We start from the raw sequence: 21,626 nt of genomic DNA, 5'->3' as shown, positions 1-21,626 counted from the left end.
CATTTCAGATGTCTCATAATAACATTAAGATGGTACCAAGCATACTATATAGTATATACAATTAGTTTGTGTTCAGTAAGATAAAAAAAATAAAAAATAAATTATCACCATTGATGCATTACATTGTTAAAATGTGACAGTAAAGACTTTCAGGGTTACCATGGGTTGTGTGTAATTCAGAACTGAATTGAGAAAATACGGATGGACAGACAGGCAGAGAAAAAGTTGGATAGACTGACAGAAGGATATATAGAGTTATGGATGGACAGACAGACAGAGATGGACGGACGGATGGAAGGACGGATAGAGTGATTGGATGGATGGTTAATAGTAAAATGTTATTATCCTCTACAGTGCATAATATCTTCCAAAGATTCAGAGAATCTGAAACAATCTCTGTGCGTAAGGGTCAAGGGCGGAAAACCATACTGGATGCCCATGATCTTCGGGCCGAAGTGCGTGTGACATGGGCAGTTTACACATCTCGAAAGGCACCATCAATGCTAAAAGGTATATCCAAGTTCTAGAACAACATATGCTCCTATCCAGACGTCGTCTCTTTCAGGGAAGACCTTGCATTTTCCAACATGACAATGCTGGACCACATACTGCATCTTTACAACATCATGGCTGCATAGGAGGAGGATTCAGGTACTGAAATGGCCAGCCTGCAGTCCAGATCTTTCACCCATAGAAAACATTGGGCGCATCATAAAGAGGAAGATGTGACAAAGAAGACCCAAGACAGTTGAGCAACTAGAAGCCTGTATTAGACAAGAATGGGACAACATTCCTATTCCTAAACTTGAGCAACTTGTCTTCTCAGTCCCCAGACTTTTGCAGACCACACAGTGGTAAACATGGCCTTTTCCCAACTTTGTTGAGATGTGTTGATGCCATGAAATTTAGTAGAGGAAACAATAGAGGGAATGCATCGAAGTCACTTTCCCGCCAGAACACGCCCCCTCAGCCGGGGCTGAGTGGCAGAAGAGCTGCTGCGTGACTGCAGTTAATAGAGGAAAACGTGAGTTGAGCATGCGATTATCAGTTTAAACTAAAGGTTGGGCTCTATATAGTGTTCCTTACAACTTAACAAAGATTCAGTGATCCATGGATAATGACATGCAGCCAGGAATCGTGTTTTCCTGACATTTTTATGAGCCTGATTTCAACATGATTATTTATAACTGATCAGTCATCACATTTTTCGAGTGAATCCCGCATGTATATGTGGATGGGTCAATGTATTGAAGCGTGTATGTGGCTGCTTGTCATGAATGGAAAACAAAAGTTTTATTCAAATATCGGAATATATTATAGACCTATTAATAAAAAATAAACAATAATTATATTGCCCAGACAGCACACAAAGAGTGCTCCCTTTATAATCACTATAAGCTGTCACTCATTCAATAAACGCAATCTCACAAATTTCCGCAGTGAAGCTGGTATACAATGAATCTCTTATTTTCACAATGTCTACAGAGATGCGCTTGTTTGTTAACTGAACTCAGCACCTGGACAAACACTTGCGAGTGAGTGATGCGGTGAGTGAATTCCAAGTTCATCACCTCTGATTGGCCAACTGCGTTGTAGATATCTACAAACATGTCTGTGATTGGCTACATTACTCACCGAGGCGAAAACACGTTGGAAATGTAGCTAATCATTTCACGAGTGCAAATACAGATACACACTGGATCATTTGCTAGCTCCTTTTCGCTAATAATATGCTATTATTACGAATTCTTACAGAGTATTACATATCCTAGACAAGCAGTTATGGGCAGCCTTTCCCTCTTAAAGCAGAAGCAGCAGCAGGTTGGCTGTGGTTTGTGTGAGAAAATTACAAGCTTTTATCAAGTCCATCTCAAACTCGGTACAGCGATGTCCATTGGGTCTGTGGACAAGCCTCCCCCTACCCCCCCTCTGGCGCTGGCCCTGGTTTTGTGTGTTTTCGCTGCATTCATGTTGTAAGCCAGTGCTGCCTCTCAGTCTTTTTGCCACTGAGCGAGGCGTTATCTCAGTCGCTCTAGCTGACGGTGACGTCACGTGCATTCCCTCTATTTCTATCAGTCCTGAAAAAAAGCATCCATCCATATAACATCCATATAAAACCTTCATTTACAGGCAAAGCCTAATTATTTTTTATACAATTTGGGACATAGCTTCTATATGATTCAGCTTTCAACAAAAGTTTCCATTACACTGTGCCTCATTTACAAATCAGTCTACAGTCAAAAGCTCTGAACAAACATATAACCGTTTCAACAAGGTCCGGGATGCCATAAAAATAATCCATCTACTTGTTCTAGACACTTGGGTCCTTCTGAAGTCTGTACAGAGACATAAATTAGCCATTTAAACAGGACCCATAAAAGCAAACGTTCTTTTACTCTTGTCATTTGTTTTTTGTTACTTTTTGAAAAATGTCTAATGTATGGATCAATATGCCTGGATAAAAACAGCATACAGGTTTTACACCAAATACACGTGTGCACAGTTAGTGAATGAGACCCGATGTATCTGTAATGTCACTTCATGAAGGGATGAAGCAAGCTGATTATAATACAGATCTTACAACAGGCAGGTTATGCATTAATGCTTTGCTTCCTTGCCTTAATGTTGCAATATGGTCATGTTACAAAAACAAACTTAGACACTGTAAACCCTAATGCTTAAAATAATGAATTGGTTTGAGTAGGAAAACTCAAATTAAACAAATTTGTTCAATAACCTTTTATAAGTATTTAGAACTTTCTTTCATGAAACCGACACATTGTAAGTAATCTGAATTGTTTCACTGTTTTGACTTTTATGAACTTGTTTCTTTTAATTTAGCCAAACTTACATTTAACTGAAACTGAGCTGAGATTTTGATTTCCCAGCATGCTTTTGCTTAGCCTGGATGCCAGCTGAATTTAGCCCAGCCCACAACATTTGAGGTTGGGCAATTTGGTCTGGACTCAGTCCATTGAGGAGTAATTATGCCTGAACAGAAACTGTTCGGACCAATCGACTGTTCGGCTTTATACGATGATGATCCACGTCACCAAAGAGCGCTTGGGTTGAATTTGTTCTAATCCTAAAATCCTCTAATCCTTGTTCGTATATGCATTCACCTTTACTATTTCTCTCAAAAATGATGATTGTGTTAGTAAATACTCAGTGTATCCTTCTTTTTCTGCTTCTTCCAGCGTGTGCAGTTGAGATCTGTTGACAACAGTGTGTTAGTGATGTGTCGTTCATGAATTTGTTCTTTTTGAACTAATCTTAAATATGGCTCGGGAACAATGAGTTGTCTCAGAGAGCGATTTGTTCATTTTGTGTTGACAGTGCATGCGCTACAGGCCATCGTTCTGTACAGGATCTTCTGCATCCAGCCGACGGGGCTGTGAAAACGAATGACTGGAACCCGAATACTTGAAGGCGAACTAATCAATTCTGTTTTGGGGACTGCATTCATTTCTTATTGGGCAGTCACGACCCAGATCAGACACTGATGATGGAACTAACATCTCAAACCTGAAGACAGGAGAGGTGTAAGGCTACTAATCTTTCCAGGGAACAGACATGATTAAATGGGGGAAGACAAAAGAAAGAATGATTCGGATTGAGGTGAGGTGAACTAACAGCAACAAAGCAATTAATGAATCATTTCTTAAAGTTTGGCCTTGGCTGCATTAGCTTATAAAAAAAATGTGATCAACGTTTTAATAAGTATTAGATGTGTTGGGGAATTTAACATGTGACATTTGAATTATATTCTGCTGAAATGACTCAAAAAAAGATTTGTTAATTTTGCTGAACGAGATTCAAAGATCAAAGTCCGTAAAATTATCCGAACTTCCCACTACTATGCGTCGCTCAACATACGTCATTTACTCCGTTGTTCTGATTGGTTGTTGATTGTCCAATTGAGGTCTTTCTTGGCTCGGTTGAAACACGCCCCAATAATCACATCCCAATGGAGCGGTATCAGACTCATACTCTGACTAGAATGACAACGTCAGGCTAACTTTTTCCATGACACTTGAAAGAAAGTGTAAATGCTAAAATTAAATGTTATATAATTTTTGTGCAAGATTAATGTTAAGTGTGAGATTTAGTAGTGTTTAAAGCTTTGCTATGTTAATTTAGAAGGGTTTCTGTTATACATCTTTTGCGGGTTATCCTCATGATGACAAGTGGAGAATGAGCTTGGTTTGAGAACAGATATATGTTAAATGTTCTCATTGCCATACTCTTTCAGCAAATGCTATGCTAATGTTATCAAAGCACTATGTCACCAATTAGCATTTATTCAATTTCCACTAGTAAAATATTTAAATTAAGATTACGTGATAATTTTAAGTTAAAAATGAATTAACTTACAAAATGGCCAGTTCTGAAAAAAAGAAAAAAAAAATAGCTACAACTGATTAACTGTTTTGTCAACTTATTTGGGCTTACAAGTGTACGTTTCCTAAAATAGCTCTTTTCCCACATAAAGCAACTGCCATTTAAATGTATATGTGCATTTTTTCTTTCACGCACATCACCTTAAAAGAAAAGTTCATCCAAAAAATTATGAATTTCTTTCTTCTGCTGAACACAATAGAAGATATTTTGAAGAATTGACTTCCATAGTATGGAAAAACAAATTACTATGGAAGACAATGTAGTCCAACATCTTGAGGGTGAGTAAATGATGACAGAAATTTAATTTTTGGGTGAACTACACCTTTAAGAAATACTTACTGCCTGAATAGTCCATTTATCCACAACTTTCCTGCAAGTCTTAGTGGGCGTCGCCATGACACTCGATAATTCCGGTTGAAGGTATCTCAGTTCCGGTTTGGCACACATAACAGTTATGCTACGTTCACACCAGACACGAGTGACGCGAATAAATAGTGCTATTTGCGCGAAGTTGGACGCGTAAACATTTTGAATCCATTCGCTTCATTCACTAAACAACAGACGCGAATTTGCGTCATGGGAGGGGCTTCTGCCAGGCAGCGGCAGTCGTCAGAAGGACGAGCCGAGTTAAGGCTGCTCTCACCGGGGTTAATGAGTGCTGAGCGCCGCTGAGCGCCTGGGTCTCACACCTCTGTGACCTTGCTTCTATAAACCATGCGACATAAACTGACCCGTTTGACATGCTGCCTAGCACCCTACGCACTCCATTCAATGCCCAACGAGCTAATATTTAAAATTGTTGAAATGTTCATGTCAGACGTTGTCAGTAGACTTTTTTTTAATCAACATGAAAATAGATGCATGAACTTCAATGAATTTAAGTGCATTGTAATAAAAATTAACATTTCAGTGCTGTAAATGTAATTATTGCGTTAATATATTAGTTTAACCTATATAAAATACTGCAGTAAAACTATAATTTTTTTGCAAGGGGTATGTTTATTGTTTTCAATAATTTAAAGATTTAATGTGTAGCAAGACCGCTCTAACAGCCTAACGTTACCTTCCAAATAGAGACCTGCACTCCCGCGGGACCCAGCACAACCGAGTGCGGCGCGGTATAATATTTGATGGGTGAATGCGGATGCGGGTGAACAAAATAAATAACTAGAAACAAATAAACCTTTATTTATAATAAAATAAAATCGATTTACAGGCGCATTGACGGAAAGTAACTCTTGCATGGTTCATAGGAACAGCCAAGCCTACCACACAGTGGCAAAATGTCTGCGCCGCATAACTCAGGTGAACCGCTTAGTGCTACAGATATTAGTAAGTTCTTGTAAGATAGTCCGATCCATGCGACCATCTGGGACATGTGATCATTTTGCCTGAAGTGTTGTTGTAAAAGTCTACTCCTAAGTCCTGATAATACAACCAAGCGTTCAGCTGAGAACAGTATAGACTAACGTAAACCAGAAGTTCGTTACCGGCTTGTTCTAAGTTGCCAAAGCGATCATGGGAAAGGTCAGAGTTTGGGAAAGTTGTGGATAGACTGGGTAAATCCAGCCTGATCTGCCGGCAATTCAATTTTGCGCTGCAACTGGAAACATGTCTGGAAACATATACTACAGCTTCTGTACTGTTGTCAGTCTGGAAACAAATACTACAGCTTCTTCATTTCTACTGCTTCTGTTACACTTTTGCGGGAACCAATCACAGACTGGCTTATCCACCTGGCGCGCTATTGCCGGGTTTAACTCGATGACGGATAGAGAAGCGATGGGTCGTTTGCCTGTTGATCACCCCTCTTGTGGTCTGATTGGTTGAAGGACTATCCAATTGTGTAAAGAGTTATTTGAATAATGCCAGTTGATCACACCTCTTGTGCAGTAAAACATACAGAGCAGACTCCCCAGACCAATGTTCAATTTTAAATTGGGCTTGGGTTGATGATAGCCAGACAAGTCCATTTAGTAAATACATTAGGAAAAAAGCACACAAAAAATAACACTTAGGATGGTCTTAAATTAAGAATATTCATGTACTGGTTTCCCTCTCTTGAATTTAACTCTTTACAAACTCTCAATTTCAACCAAACAATGAAGTAAAGACTGAGCCAGATTATGAAGCTTTACCAATTGTAGAAGTGCCCTGAAATGCAAGTCAAATCAATGGGACGTTGTGCAGCACAACATCCATTCATGATCTGATGATTTAATAGCAGTCTAATGGTCCAAACACAAAAAGCAATGAAAATGCGCACACAACACACACACACAAAGCAGATTTTACTGCCTGCCCCAAAATAGTCTGTGATCAAACTCCAACTGCAAAAAAAGGCTCCAAAATGATTGAGTGAGGCAAAAATTCAATACAGCTCATTCTGAGGTAATAGCTGCCTAAGACCTCCAGCTGATTTGAAGAGAAAAACAGTACAAGTGGTGTATTGTGGGAAGGCCAGCGTTCTGAAAAGAGCTTGTATTGACGTCACACTTTGAGTGTCAATCCTTTTATGCCTCTTCAAACTTGCTAATGACCGTGAAACAAAATTCCTTTCAGATTGAACGGTGCTCCTATTCTTTGTCTCTCACGGGACTGTCATAAAAAAGAGAGTGTTTCCTGTTATGACACACAGCTTATATGAGAAAAGAGCAGGGAGTCTTGGGTCAAGAGGGTTATGTATAGACCAATGTCTTTTTTTGTTGGTTATGGGGCATATTCTTTAAAAAGCAAAGATGGATATGAGGTCAGATTAAAATACATTTCTGTCATTTGTTTCCTCTTTGACATACTGCCTTAGACACACAGTCATTATTGGAAAGCAGAGTGAAGTGAGGACAATGCTGGAAGAGGATGCAAGTCTTAGCTATGTAACTGCAATTGTAATGCTGGATTTAATATTATAACTGCAATATAATTTCCCTTATTCAGATGGCAAAATGTGATTGAAATGTAAACTGCACACTTACTGAGGTTATCCCAATTATATAATAACCATGATCAAATGATGAATAATTGTGACAGCCATATATTTATCTAGAAAATTGCATATAGGTTTGGAACAAAACGAGTGAATGATGTCAGAAATTGTATTTTGGGTTCAAGTTCAAGTTCAAGTTCAAGTCTGCTTTATTGTCAATTTACACATGTACAGTACATACATACAGAGAATCGAAATTGCGTTACTCTCAGACCCCGGTGCATACAGATAACATTCACATTAAAGCTTACAAAATAACTAGATCAAGTATAAAATATAAAAAGTAGGTACAACTATACAATAAGGGAATGTTAAAAAAAGACATATAATAAAATGTAAAATTGAGTTAAATAAAGCAGCGCAAGGCAAATAACAGATATAGTGCAAATCAATGAAGTGAACAACAGTGCAGTCAAGTTTTTAGTGCAACTTATTAAATATTGAATTAAATATTATTAAATATGGTTGAACATCAGGCATCCCTTTCAGATAAGATTCATAACTTGAATGATATGATCAATTGGCCTGATGTTGTTATACTCAGTTCTAGTCAGAATATGAGTCTGATACTGCTCCATTGGGCTGTAACAATGGGGCGTGTCTCAATCGAACCTGGAAATACCTCAATTGGACAGACCTACAACCAATCAGAGCAACTGAGCGACGCACAACGTTAGTTGTTAAATGTCAACAGAACTCAACTGCACTGTGTTGCCAAGACTGTGGTTTTCCCGACGTTGTTTTCCATGTCCGCGGGTTGACGCATCCTCAATTATGTGATATATAGACCCAGAAATGCAAATTTTAGCATTTTAAAACGTTACTATCCAATGTTTTTTGTTATGTTGTTATGTTATTTTAGCCAAAATAACACACATTTTACCCCCAAACGCCAACTATTGTTTTGGGCTAGTAGTTGGCGGGTTTTATTGTAAAAACTTGGCAACCCTGTCTGCACGCATTCTGGAATAAACAATCTTTGCCTGTGTTTTAAAAATATATATATATTTAAGGATACACAAGAGTAAATACTTACCAACAAGATCATCATTTCAGAGAGAAATAGTGAAGGTTGAATGCATATACAAACAAGCTCTCCGTTTAGGATTTAAACAAAATATCACATCATCATCGTCATCATTTTTTTTTTTTTTTTTTTTTGGTGGTACTGCCCACCCCTACTACAAACGTAGGTTTGAATAAAAACATATCTCTAAAAACACTTGCACCACAGTGATATAAACTATAATATTAGCTGAGGAAGTCAGGCTAACCAAAGAAAGACTCGCAGGCATTTCCGCCAACTGTCTCCCCAAGGTCTGAGACTGGAGGATGCATTCAACTCAAATTCTATTCACACAAACCCACACAGCACAAACCAAACCCTATCTGACTAATGATGTGCCAGACCACTGTTTAAAAGCAGGCACTAAACATAGCCCAAAACCAAAGCCGAGAACTATTATGTTACCGAGTCCCTCTGGGTGATTGACAACTGAAAGACTGAGGAAATCTATTGTGTTGCTTCGAGAAAGGGTGAAAAGAATGATGTTTTTTTTCTTCTAGTTTTGCTTTTTACCACTGCGAATAAAATATTCAATCAACATGAAATCAAAATGGACCCTTTTATCTGAAGACATATTAAGACACAAATGTTTGTCTTTATAATCTTTTACCAAAATATAATAACTTGCTCTAAACTGACTTTCCTTTTCATGTGTCTTCATAAAGCCCTCTTACTTTTCAGTTACTCCCATCCAGCATCGCATAGAGACTACTAGTCGTATACAGACTTTTCATGATCCAATCAATTCCCTATAAAACCCTATCCAACAAAAAAATCCATTGAATATCCACCAAAAACTTTAAATATGGATTCATCTTGAAGGAGCATTTTAACATGAAGGAAATCTACCAGAATAATCTATTCTTACCTTTTATCCCAAATTTGTTACGTCGGCTATACTTGTTGATGAGGACGAAAATCACAATCAGGAAGACGCAGCCAAAGCCAGCCAAACCAACAGCAACCGACATCTACAGGGAAAAAAAACAATAAAGCAGTCAATGACAGGGCTTCGTCTGCTGAAAAGAGCAATCTGAATTAAAGGAGAACTTCAGACATCTTACTCCGAATGAATCTTCTTCAGGTCTCTTCGCCTCATCTTCAGTTGTTGGAGCTACAGGAAATAGAAATGACACTATAAAACTGAGAAGGCCAAAAAATGCTTTTATTTATGCAGAGCAGTATTGATATTAACTAAAACTAAAAGTATACAAATTGTTTTTGTTAATTAAAATAAAGCTGAAATAAATTATTATATAGTATTACATGAAAAATTTGAAAATAAGAAATTTTGTCTAATCAACTGAAATAAAATATGTATGGGGAACACATTCACTATTAACTATGACTTTCCCCTCATTAAACTCCTAATTTACTGCTTATTAATAGTTAGTAAGGTAGTACATTTAGGTATTGGGATTAAGGGATTTAGAATAACACATTAGTACTTTATAAGTGCTAATAAAAAGCCAATATCCTAGTGATATTCATGCTAATAAGCAGCTAGTTAGCGAATAATAAAGTGTTACCAATAATATTAAACTAATAAAAACAACAGCACCTAACAAAATCACTAAAACTGAAAATCTAAAAATAAAAAGATTATTCAAAATATGAATAAATGCTATAATATTAAATAAATAATAAAAAATTAAAACACTGACGCAGAGGAGATCGGGGCTAGTTGTCACACTTTTTAGTACTTTGAATATATCCAACACGATCTCATGGTCATGCGTATAAATAGTACGAGTTTGCAATCTCGTGGAATGTATACGCCAAAATGAGTTTTGGCGTGCGTATGGTACGCGGTTTTTCGCGTTCATATGATACACACTTTATGGCGTGCATATGACACGCTCTTAGGTAGGTTTAGGGTGGTGGGGTGGGGGGTTCGTATGTATAATACGCCATAAAGTGCGTCTCATATGCACGCGAAAAACCGCGTACCATAAGCACGCCAAAACTCATTTTGGCGTATACATTCCACGAGATTGCAAACTCGTACTATTTATACGCATTTTCGTGAGATCCGTCTCATATATCGGTTTACTTTTGAATAGTTTGAAAATCATATATATTATAATTATTATCAAATATGTCAACCAACCAAACAACAAAACATTTTAAGTATTTCCGTCTTAATGTATGCCAGTGTGATTCTCAAATTCATAAAGAAATAAACCTAATTTAATTAGACTTTTGACTCGATGACTATTCAGCCCTGCAACCATTTCCCTAGCCCTGCTTTCCCCCCTATTGAAATCTTTCACTTCCTCACTGGATATGTCTACATTCATTCCACTTATTGGCTACATTTATGATGCTGCCTGAAAGCCACATTTTCTGTAAGGGAGGGTTTTGTCTCAACCTGTGTGGCTTATGTGTTCACAAGTGTCAGCGAGGAATTGCTATTTAATTGAACTGTAATAGCAGAGGTGTAGCAGAGCTCACATATTGCTGCATCATACACCCAAAGCACGGCCGTCCTCCGCTGGACAATTACACCATCATGAAATCTTAATGTAGGGCTTGTATACGTGATACATTATACATTACACTATTCTTCAGTTTATCTCTGTAAACTGTCTGGGTGTCCACTTTTACAGACACAAAAAGGAAGACTCAAGTATTGAATAGTGGTTACTATGTAATAGGTTCTTGTTTGCTAAGTTCTGCGTGCTCTTGAGAAGACCTAGTGTATGAGAGAATACTTTAAATATGATATTGTCTTATCAAATCCTTCAATGCTATATATGAAGTTAAGATCATAGATTATAGTGTATTTGACAAGACAGAATGAGATGAGATGTGACCAATATGTTTTGTTTGTCTGTATGTTTTATGTCAAAAAGCGAGGCACTTACTGTATTCAATTATTACTAACAGCAAGAGAAGAGAGAGAAAGAAATATATATAGTATATATCAGTATTTATTAGAATAAAAAATGAATAAAATCACAGCAAATCCATACCTCGTGATAAATTATATTGTGTAGACTTACCGTCATCGTCACTAAAAGGTGGCTCAAGGAAAAAGCCTTGGACAGTTTTAGTAACTGACCCGAGGGAGTTATTAGCTACTAGGGTGTAGTATCCATTGTCGTAATGCGTTGGGTTCTCAAAATTCAAGCAGCCTTCCAAGTAATCTTGGTAGTACTCCATCTCCATGTAGATATATTGGCTCTTTAGGATCTCACGATCCTTGTGGAACCAGCGTAGTGTGGGATGGGGAAAGCCCCTCACGGTGAACTCGATGCAGGTGTGATGGCGTCGTTCCGGCTCGTCTAGCTTCAGGATTACTGGCGGAACTGATGAGAAAATTAAAATGGAGGGTTTATAAGAAGACTGAGGCTTTATGGAACAGATATCAGTGAAACCACCTGTGGTAACACTACAAACAAGGCATAAAATCTACTATGAAATGCACCTAAATGTTAATATTTTTCCTTTGATTAGGTAGGATGCTACATATGCACTAAATATGGACAATCATAAGAAATCTATAATTGATGACAGTAGTAACAAGGAATGTTCTTAAGCAGAAAATCAGCATATATGATTTCTGAAACTGAAGCATGGAGTAGTGATGCTGAAAATTCAGCTTCACCAACACAATAATAAATTACATAAATAACTGCTGTGTATGTGTGTGTGTGTGTGTGTGCGCATGTGTGTGTGTGTGTGTGTGTGTGCACATGTGCCACGTGTGCATGCATTGTATCTCTTCAGTTGTATAAATCTTTGTTCACTTTCCTTGTATGGAAAACAGAAGCTCAGACATTCTGCCCAACATCATCTTTTTTTATGTTTCTAAGATAAAATAAAATAAAAGTAAAAACAACCAAAATCATGTGAGTGAGTAGATCATAAAAGTTCTACTCCTTTAATGCAAGTTTCCATTCCATTAATATAACAGACCCAAGAAAGACTCTTTTTCTTTTGTGAAATGCATAGATTTCATAACAATGGAGTTGCTGTCAAGTAAAAAGCAGGACCAGTAAAACTCAGGCCCACTGTTATGTTAATATGCATTTTACGTTTATAAAATTGGGCCTTCATTGAAAAATGGACAGATTATAAACGGACAGAGGGACAGCTCGTAATCTTGCTGTCACAGACTGTATATTATTGTACACTATTCAAAGGTAAACCAAATGCAAACGTCTCGTCCGACACTGCGCATTTGTTTGTCATTCAAATGAGAAGGCATCATTATTGTCGGCTGCCTTCTCTCGCCGAAGTGATTTGTGCTTGGCTGACTGATGAGACTAGACGAGAGAGAGATCCCTCCTGTAGAGCGGCTCGGAACACATCCCGCCTAAACAGATGACATGTGTTTTAGAATCAGCATGCAGCAGCACCCTTGCTCTCAGCCTGTCTGCTCTCACTACTGCATGAGGCCTGTCATTTAGGGAGTCCTGCTGCAATCCCACTAGGAGAGAGAAAGAGCACAGGAGGGATGTGCATCCCATATGTGCATCTCATTTTCCACAGCTTTTGATAGGAATGCAAAAATTCTACTGGTGCAATTTTCATTAGCATTATTAATGTGCCTAAGTGAAACAGAGAAACCTTTTGGCTTTGTTGACACTGCACTCTATTGTGATGTTTCTTAAATCTGATGTTAGGATTATCATGTAATGAAATCTTGTGTGTATTGTATATCAGATCGTATTATATATATATATTAGAGGAGTGATAACCGAACCCGAAAAACCGCAATACCGCGATAATCTGATGTCGAACCGAACGAGACCTGTCCCCTGCTGCCCCGGCCCAGCTCTCACTTCACCTTATGCCACATAAAAAAAAAATTCTTCCTTGATATTTGATTAAATAGTAATTAATGCACTATGCAACTTTCCGTCCACTAGAGGTCCCCTATTCAAAACAAAGGCGTAGTTTGATGACGCCAAGTTTGAGCGCAGCATCTTGGGACATGTGGTCTTCACCTCACTGCCGGTTGAAAATAGGACTCGGGCAGAAATCACGTTCATGAATGCGGTTATTAACGTTACTGTAGTGTGAAGCAGAGCAGGACCGAGTGTTGTGGAGCTGAGCACGGCCGCTGGCTCGATTGTTACACAAACAAACACCTTTTCTTGGCTGCTCCGAGAAATGGGACTTTTATTATGACGGGACGGAACACAGTCGCCAGTACTATTTCCCGTTTTTCCGGTCACGAGTATGAGGTAACGCAGCTCTTTTTATCCTATTAGACACATTTAAGTGTGTTTAAAATAATGTGATGACGTTACTCTGTGCGTTCGCTCAGCGGTTGCTGTGACACTTGTTCACACTGCTAAAAGAAAAGTGCTTCTGCCATGGGCGTCAGTTTGGTTTGAAATGTGCTGGGGACAGAGACGCATTCAGAAGTGCATTTTCAGAAGTGCTGGGTACAATGATGCATTACTTTTTTTCTCTCTTTCGAGCTGGTCATGTTTTGAATGACGATGTTCTGTAGCTTAGTCTACTAATGTAAATAAATAAAAATGTATACAAAAATCCATATCTTTTCATTTAATTGTAAAATTCATGTATAGTAGGCTAATGATTAAAATGGCTTATGTTAAAAGCAGCAATAAGACATTGTACATGATTCCCTGCTTTTCCAAGTAGACTAAACATTTGCAAAGTCTGGTGTCCACATATGACAATGGACCTTTCGCAAAGACAGTTGGCCTTTTGATTTTTTTTTTTAAATCATCCTTTTCACACGTGCAAAAATATGCTTGAGAATATAGACCTGCACTCCCGCTGGACTCACGGAACCCAACGAATATAGAGTGGCCACGGGACAAGATTTGATGGCTGAGTGGGCGCTGGCGGTAAGCTACTCATGTGTGTGCGGATTGCGGGAGAATAAAACTATTTGCGGGACTCCCGCAAAATAAAAATATCTAAAAATAAAACATCTACAAACAAATAAATTGTTATTTATCTATTGCACAAAACCAACAAGAACAACTAAAACTAAATAAAAACGATTTACATGTCCAAGCAGGCAGAGTCGTTTTTGCTGCATTGTGCATGTAACCAATGTGTTTATTTCTAAAACGCAATGGCCAAACAGATGCATTTAAGATAGAATCCACTCACAGGAGTTTTTTGTGCAGTGCTGAATTCTGTATGCTGGCAAATCCTCTGATTATAGCAAAGAAAGTATTGACATTATGGAAGATTCATTGTGCAGACATTTTTATTAGCTTTGTGAGATCACAATGAACTGAGATCATATCTTTTTTGGAATTATGATGGGAGCACACTTTGCGCGTATTCTGCCACGACAACCTACGCATACACATGCTTGCTTTTCCGTTAAATTACTTAAAATAGTGTCAAGGACGTACAGTTTATACTTACACGTAGGCTACTATTTATACTTTAATGCGTACGGGAGCGGGAGAAGGTTAGGAGAAGGTATAAAATCCGTCCCGCGCAGGTCTTTACTTGGAAACACAACAGAGCAGTGACTATTATTGACTATATAAACTGAGCTGTGTAACTTCTTATATATTAGGTTGGCTATTTTATTTTGATAATGAACTGACTGCGATGTCAAGTTTGCAATGCTGGAATATGTGCGCGCGCCAGGCGGCCGCGGGAAGGAGCAGAGAAAACATCTGTAATTTTGGTCATACAGATAATAAAAGAAAGACATTGTTCAAAATTGCTGTGTTTACTTGCATTGTGGCATTGTAAAATAAAGAAACACGATTAGCTTTCTGTCGTGGGGTTCCATTCTGTGAACTTGTTTGGAGGAGCGCCGCGCCTCATGATAATGTAAACAAAATCAGCAGCAACTGTCCCATGTTTCTCTTTCTTTCTTTCTTTCTTTCTTTCTTTCTTTCTTTCTTTCTTTCTTTCTTTCTTTCTTTCTTTCTTTCTTTCTTTCTTTCTTTCTTTCTTTCTTTCTTTCTTTCTTTCAAAGGTTTTCAACACACAAAAAAGTGATGGGTACAAAATGACGAAATCTTGTGGGTACGCGTCTCCCCCGAAATCGACGCCTATGGCTTCTGCCAAATAAAACCGGAAACTGAGGGTAACAAAGATATGATGCGATTGACAGGCGACTCTCTCAAACGCTATGCTGAAACGTCCCGGGTCATTGGTTAAAATAGCAATTTACTCACAATTTACAAATAGTTGGAAACATTTGGGATATTGTAAGTACTCAGCTGAACAAAATATATAACACTGGCCTGGTGTCTTTTGGATATTTTACTGCAAAAATACTACATAGTGCACCTTTAATAAACTTTTAACAACTAATAACGAGCTGTATTTTTAACTTTTGTCTAACTTTTGTCTTCCAAGTGCTTGTCACATGACAAGCTGCATGGTGGAAGGACTTTTAGTCCGGTTGACTAAATGCTACCTTGAAGTCCCAAAATAAATTGGAGTTACGAAATAAAAATTCTCTCTCACCTCGTGCCTTATATATCATGCCGTAACCGTATAAAGTGCAAGAGAAACTACAATCATGCAACATTACGATGTCAATTTGTAAGTCATTAAATAAAAGTAAAGTACCTATAAATCCTAGAACCTAGGAAAAATATATTTCTTTTTTTAAGTAATATGAAAAAAAAAAAAAACTATTATTACTTTAGAATATTTAATGGGACACCAAATATTAACAGGATAAAAATCTTAATATAATATAAATAGCTTTATAAAGGGATTATAATCAGCAATCATTCCTTACTCTTTCATAAAAGACAAGACTCTTTACTTGGTTATTAAAACCAAACTTGACAGTTCTTCCGCTCAGAAGTTTTCCTGTATATCTTACTGCCGTCATTTCAGTTTAACGTCAAAGTCATTAGTGAGTAGAGTGATAAAGTGAAATGCTTTTCATCTACTCGCTGTCTTAAAATCATGTGCTGTTTAATGAACATAATCATGCCTGAGTGTCCAATCATATCTGAGTCCTGAATCATTAACATCGGCAGTGAGTTGTCGCAGATTCAATTTTAAATTCTCATCTTATACCTGTTTAACCCAGTTTAACATGGTGCAGGGAAAGAGGTCTATTTTTATGTATCGCAACCTAACGCGAGCCCTAAATACGTGCACACCCTCTGATTAAATTAACACAAAGGATTACAGGTTCATAGCTGTTAATTGGTGTATCAATTTATTTAGTACCTTGTTCTATTTTAAACGTGTCAGACAGTTTTGTTTTTCAAAGGAGAAAATGGATGTTCTGGGTTAAGAATATCTGTGTTAAATTGTTTGCAACAATTTTTAATAAATACATATTTAGCACGATTTCTAAATAAGGATTCACAGCCAGTATTTAAATTATTCAAATAAAAGGACTTGAATAACAATTATTCAGTGTTTTCTACAGACTTTTACACATTCCACCCTTTTACACAAACTCTGAAACTATGTACATTATCATTCCAAATACTAGTTTGATTTAAAGTGTCCCTATTATGCCTTTTTAAATATTGCCTTTCATGCAGTGAGTAATATAGTTTGTGAATGTAGAAAGGTCTGCAAAAATTGAAAGATCAAAGTGAACGATAAATAAAGTTAATATCTCCCAAAAGAAAAAAGAAAAATGAGTTGTCAGCAATTCCAGTATCACTTTCCGTGTAGGTTTGTAACACATTTCCATAATGCCTCTTCATTGCCCATGAACAACATCTACTTTGACCTGCCCTCAAGCACTGTAGCTGAGACTGGAAGAGTTTGGTTTGTGTTGTCGACATGAGGAGAAGATTCTGTTTTCTGTGCCGCAAATCCACTTTGCATGGACTTCAAAATGATGAGGACTCCAAATGATATGGTAAAACCAATGCAAGTGTTCCACTGTGTATACAAAAGGCCTCTAGAGCTGAAATTCTGGTATGGTAACGGGTGTTTGGTTTCCAACACGCTAGACAGTAGACCAATGAAATCAGACTGGGCCGTCTGAGCAGTTGGAGGAGAGTAGGCGTTTAGAGAGACTAAAACTTTGCACAAACCGTTTTTAGACACTTCGAGAAATGTGATGTGCAATGTATATTATGAAAAAAAATGTTTGTTTTTTTAACTTGTATGCATGTAAACTGATTGTAGGAGACCTCCAAAAATAAATTGGGTACCTTTAAAGGAAGTGTATGTAAGATTGTGGCCAAAACTGGTACTGCAATGACTTTCCCCTCTCCCCCTCCCAGGTACCATAAATCCATCAATACCATCAATATAACTATACATAGTGATGACTTTATCACAAATGTATAGTTATATTGATATATCTATAGTAAAAATTATAAATAGAGAATAATTATGACTATTCAGGAACAAAACTCTGATACTGTGGCCATATGTTTACTTTAAAAAATATATAGATTGAACCATCATTCTTTAAAAGAAAAGAAAAGAAAAGGAAAAACTCTTTTCATGTTTGTCACTATACCCTGCCAGTCTTTTAACTTTAAAGAATGAGAATGTATTTAAATGCACACACTTACACTGCCCTGCCTGTAATAGAATAAAACATATGGATCTCAAACTGACTTTGTTTCTCTTTATTAAGCTGTCAATGAGGCTCGACGCAGTTTGTGCTTGATACTAGTTAAAGCAAGTGCATGTAAAATTGTGGCCAAAACTGGTACTGCAATCCCTTTCAAATGACTGTAGAGCGGTGTATCCCCTCTCCCCCTCCCCCTGACTCGAGGTTCCAGATAGGCTGCAGGATCAGCAGGAACGTTTGTAGCCACAGCTGTGGTAACTAGAGCAGATCTGGCAACCCAGATGCAGAAACACTACTGACTTTGTGATTGGTCGATAAGTGGAGGGCGGAGCTTCAGGCTAAAACACAACATGTCAACATCAACATCAGTTGAGGGCTGCAAAAACAACTTTTAAATGACAATATCCTTCCCAGACTACTGTTGTCAGTGATATAAGTATTTGAAGTTAACATGATTTCTTAATGTCTAGTGACATATCAGGGTGATTTTATGATTAATTGAAATACATTTCTTACATACAGTTCCTTTAAAGTAATAGGGGGCGAAATAGGGGCGCATTAAAGGGGTGGTTGATTAAGATTTCACTTTTTAAACTTTAGTTAGTGTGTTATTTTGCTGTTAGAGCATAAATAGTATCTGCAAAGTTATGATGCTCAAAGTTCAATGCAAAGTTATTTTCTTTTGAAGAAATTGCTTTTTAAGGACTTCAACAAACGGCTGGTAGCACTACACAAGCTTCCCTGAAATGTACATAAACCCCGCCCCCAGGAGCAAAAGGGGGGATATTATCATGATAGAATATGTTAATCACTGACTTGAAGATGTTAACTCCACATCAGCTGCATAAATAACTAATCATTCAGGAACATCTCTCATTCTACATGTTGTCACTTCTTCTTGAGTCTCTCCATCATTGTCCGACTCCAGTTTGAACATAAAAGGTTAAACAGTTTCGTTGCATGAGGTAATCAGAGCTGCTAACTGGTGCTCTTGAAGCTCCGCCTCATGAGCCACTGCTCATTAGCATTTAAAGGGACAGATATAAAAACGGCATGTTTCTTCTCACCCTCAAAAAGTTACAATTTCAGCATGTTATAAAAAATTATTTTGAACTAAAACTTCACATACCTGTACACACTCTGGGGACACCAGAGTCTTTTCCTTGATGTTTCGCTTTTCAAAAGAACCAGATATGAAAACATACTAATAGAACTAGATTCTCACTTTTTCTGAAGGACTGGCGCTTTAATGTACAAAACTCAGCGCAATCTCACAGCATTTTATAAGTATTTTCTGAGATGGCTAATTTGTACGACCTCCTTCATACGTTTTTGTACGATTTAAGGTTAAGGGGCTGGGTTAGGGATAGTCTCTTGGTGACTGTTTTTGAAAATAATGTATGGATTCATATGATTCGAATAGCCACCTCATAAAATACGTACAAATTACTATGAGATCAGCTTGACAAAACTCATTGATAGTGTGCTATGGGGGATTGGCAGAGCATTATGTAGTTGCCAAGGTGCTCTGAATGGTTTTTAGTGTGCTGCTAAGCATTTGCTAGAGAGTTTGGGAAATTTTCTGGTCTCTAAAGAAAATTTCTGTTAAGAAAATTACAGACTTTGGCAAGAACCGCAGTACGATTAGAAAACGCTCAAAGAAAAAACCTCACAAATGTTGTCTTTCTGGGCTGTCTGCAAGATTGCTGTAATAATCGTATTAAGTGTACACGCTATTTTTTATTTCAACTGGCTTGGAGTAGTGTTTTTTTAATATGCCATGTATAGTTCTTTTGTTTTAAGATGAATCACTCTGCTGCTCTCCGTGAAGTGAATGTGTCCTGTACAGCTCTCAAATGTGCTGAATGTCTCATGTGCAGAATGGTTTCGTTATTATGAAAGTAAAAATGAGGTCCCTAATGACTGATTGACTATTGTTTACAATATCAATGACTGGTGTCACTGTACTCATACACACCCCTAGTATTAGTAATGTAGCTATGTTAAGTTGTAATGCTTAATTTTCAAAACAACCCAATACATTCATTCAAAATCTTACCTTTGGGAATTTAAGACTTTGGGCCCTATTTTAACGATCTGAAACGCAAGTGTCAAAGCCCGAAGCGCAAGTAACTTTGTGGGCGGGTCTCTGCGCTGTTGCTATTTTCCCGGCAGGATAAATGGCTCTTACGCCCGGCGCAAATTGTAGAAAAGGGGTTGGTCTGAAGTAGCTTCAATATTCATAGGTGTGGTTTGGGCGTAACGTGAATAAACCAATCAGAGCGTTATCCAACATTCCCTTTAAAAGCAGGTGCGCAAGTTTCATTATGGATTGCTATTATTATGGCGTATTTACCAGCGCACGCCAGGAGCGGTTCACAGCTGACGTGACTGATGTTCTTGTAAGAGCAGCCCTTACGAAAGGTGTTGTATGGGGATGGGAGAAACCCACCCAAAATAGCGGCGGTTAAACAGTTTTTTCAGTTTTTCAGTCGATTTATTATTGTTTTTTTCCTGGTTCTTGACGGACAAACCAATTTGTCAGATGTCCTTATATACGTATATATCTTGCCACTATTGGGCAAACAGGTCTGATCCTTAATTACTACAATTAGCCTGAATAATTTGTAAGCTAGTTTTATTCCTATTTTTTCACATCTTCATGGCACACCACAATGTGTTAATATTTTTTTTTTAGTGTAACAATTTATGATTTCCAAAAATAACTGTTGCATCTGTGTAGATTACATGAGCAAAGTGTATGCGTGTTGTGCACGCTATAGATTATGGTCAAGCATGCGCCCTTAAAATAGCATAATGAACAACGCGCAACGCGCCACTGACTTTAGACTAGGTTTTTTCTGGTCAGTGGCGCAATTGTTTAATGGAACAGCAAAATAGCACCAGGGATTGTTTGCGCCGGAACACGCCTCCTTTTTTGTGCTGAACCGCCCAGGGAGCGCAAGTTCATTCACTAGTTTAGCGACGTGCTTCTGTGGAGTGAAAATAGTGCAAAATAGGAATGACACTTGCGTCGGTGTACAAAGTCAATTGCGCTGGGTGCAAGATAGGGCCCTTTAAGTTAGACGTTATCTTTAACTTTTCATTTTAAATGTATTCACAATTTCTTTTCAGAAATTCAAATTCTGCTCAAGGCTTGTCTTTAGAACAGTCTTAAGAAAAAAAGATGAGGACATTTTTAAATGTTTTTGGGAGTACACAGTATTCAATAAGAACATAAGCATAAAGCAGTTGAGAAGAATTTTATTCTTATCAATGTTTTGTCAATCCAGCCCCTGATCTTTCCTCAACAAACTGCATAATTTGATGTATCATTTCAGTATGAGACATGAAAACCTGTAACAAGCAAAAATACGTACATAGCACAGCCAGCTGAAGGGACACATTGTTCATCCCGACCACATTCTCAGAGATGCAGGTCAGAACAAATCCGTTGTCGTCTCTGCTCACGTTGACCAGAGTCAGGTTGATGGAGTGAATGTTGGGCCAATAGACATTCGACTGGAGGGCAGACAAACATTATGCTGTGGTTAGATTGAACATGAGGTGAAATAGTTAGTTTGGTGTGGGATGAATGGCACTCACCTGGTGCGTGTTGATGGAGTGAAGGCCGTTCACGGTCCAGTCCACCTCAGGTAGCGGAGAACCAGAGCCGTTACAGCTGAGCGTCACGTTGTCGCCCT

General features: G+C 37.9%; 1 protein-coding gene across 2 annotated transcripts in view; it reads right to left on the bottom strand.

The window, feature by feature from the left end:
- The window catches only part of ntrk3b (neurotrophic tyrosine kinase, receptor, type 3b), a 181,479-nt gene that overhangs the window by 65,553 nt on the left and 94,300 nt on the right, over positions 1–21,626 (bottom strand). For both annotated transcript variants that reach the window (XM_067445178.1, XM_067445179.1), the window contains exons 6-11: positions 21,529–21,626; positions 21,303–21,444; positions 11,456–11,761; positions 11,318–11,332; positions 9,515–9,564; positions 9,319–9,421 (exon numbers count right to left, since the gene is read on the bottom strand). The exon at positions 21,529–21,626 is cut by the window's right edge and continues 45 nt beyond it. In XM_067445178.1, the coding sequence (XP_067301279.1) occupies positions 9,319–9,421; positions 9,515–9,564; positions 11,318–11,332; positions 11,456–11,761; positions 21,303–21,444; positions 21,529–21,626 (714 nt within the window). The remainder of the gene's footprint in view (positions 1–9,318; positions 9,422–9,514; positions 9,565–11,317; positions 11,333–11,455; positions 11,762–21,302; positions 21,445–21,528) is intronic.

This window comes from Pseudorasbora parva, chromosome 1 (genome assembly GCF_024679245.1).
Source record: "Pseudorasbora parva isolate DD20220531a chromosome 1, ASM2467924v1, whole genome shotgun sequence".
NCBI classification, from domain to species: domain Eukaryota; kingdom Metazoa; phylum Chordata; class Actinopteri; order Cypriniformes; family Gobionidae; genus Pseudorasbora; species Pseudorasbora parva.
Note: the sequence above shows the minus strand (reverse complement) of the source record. Positions and strands in the feature narration are given on the sequence as shown.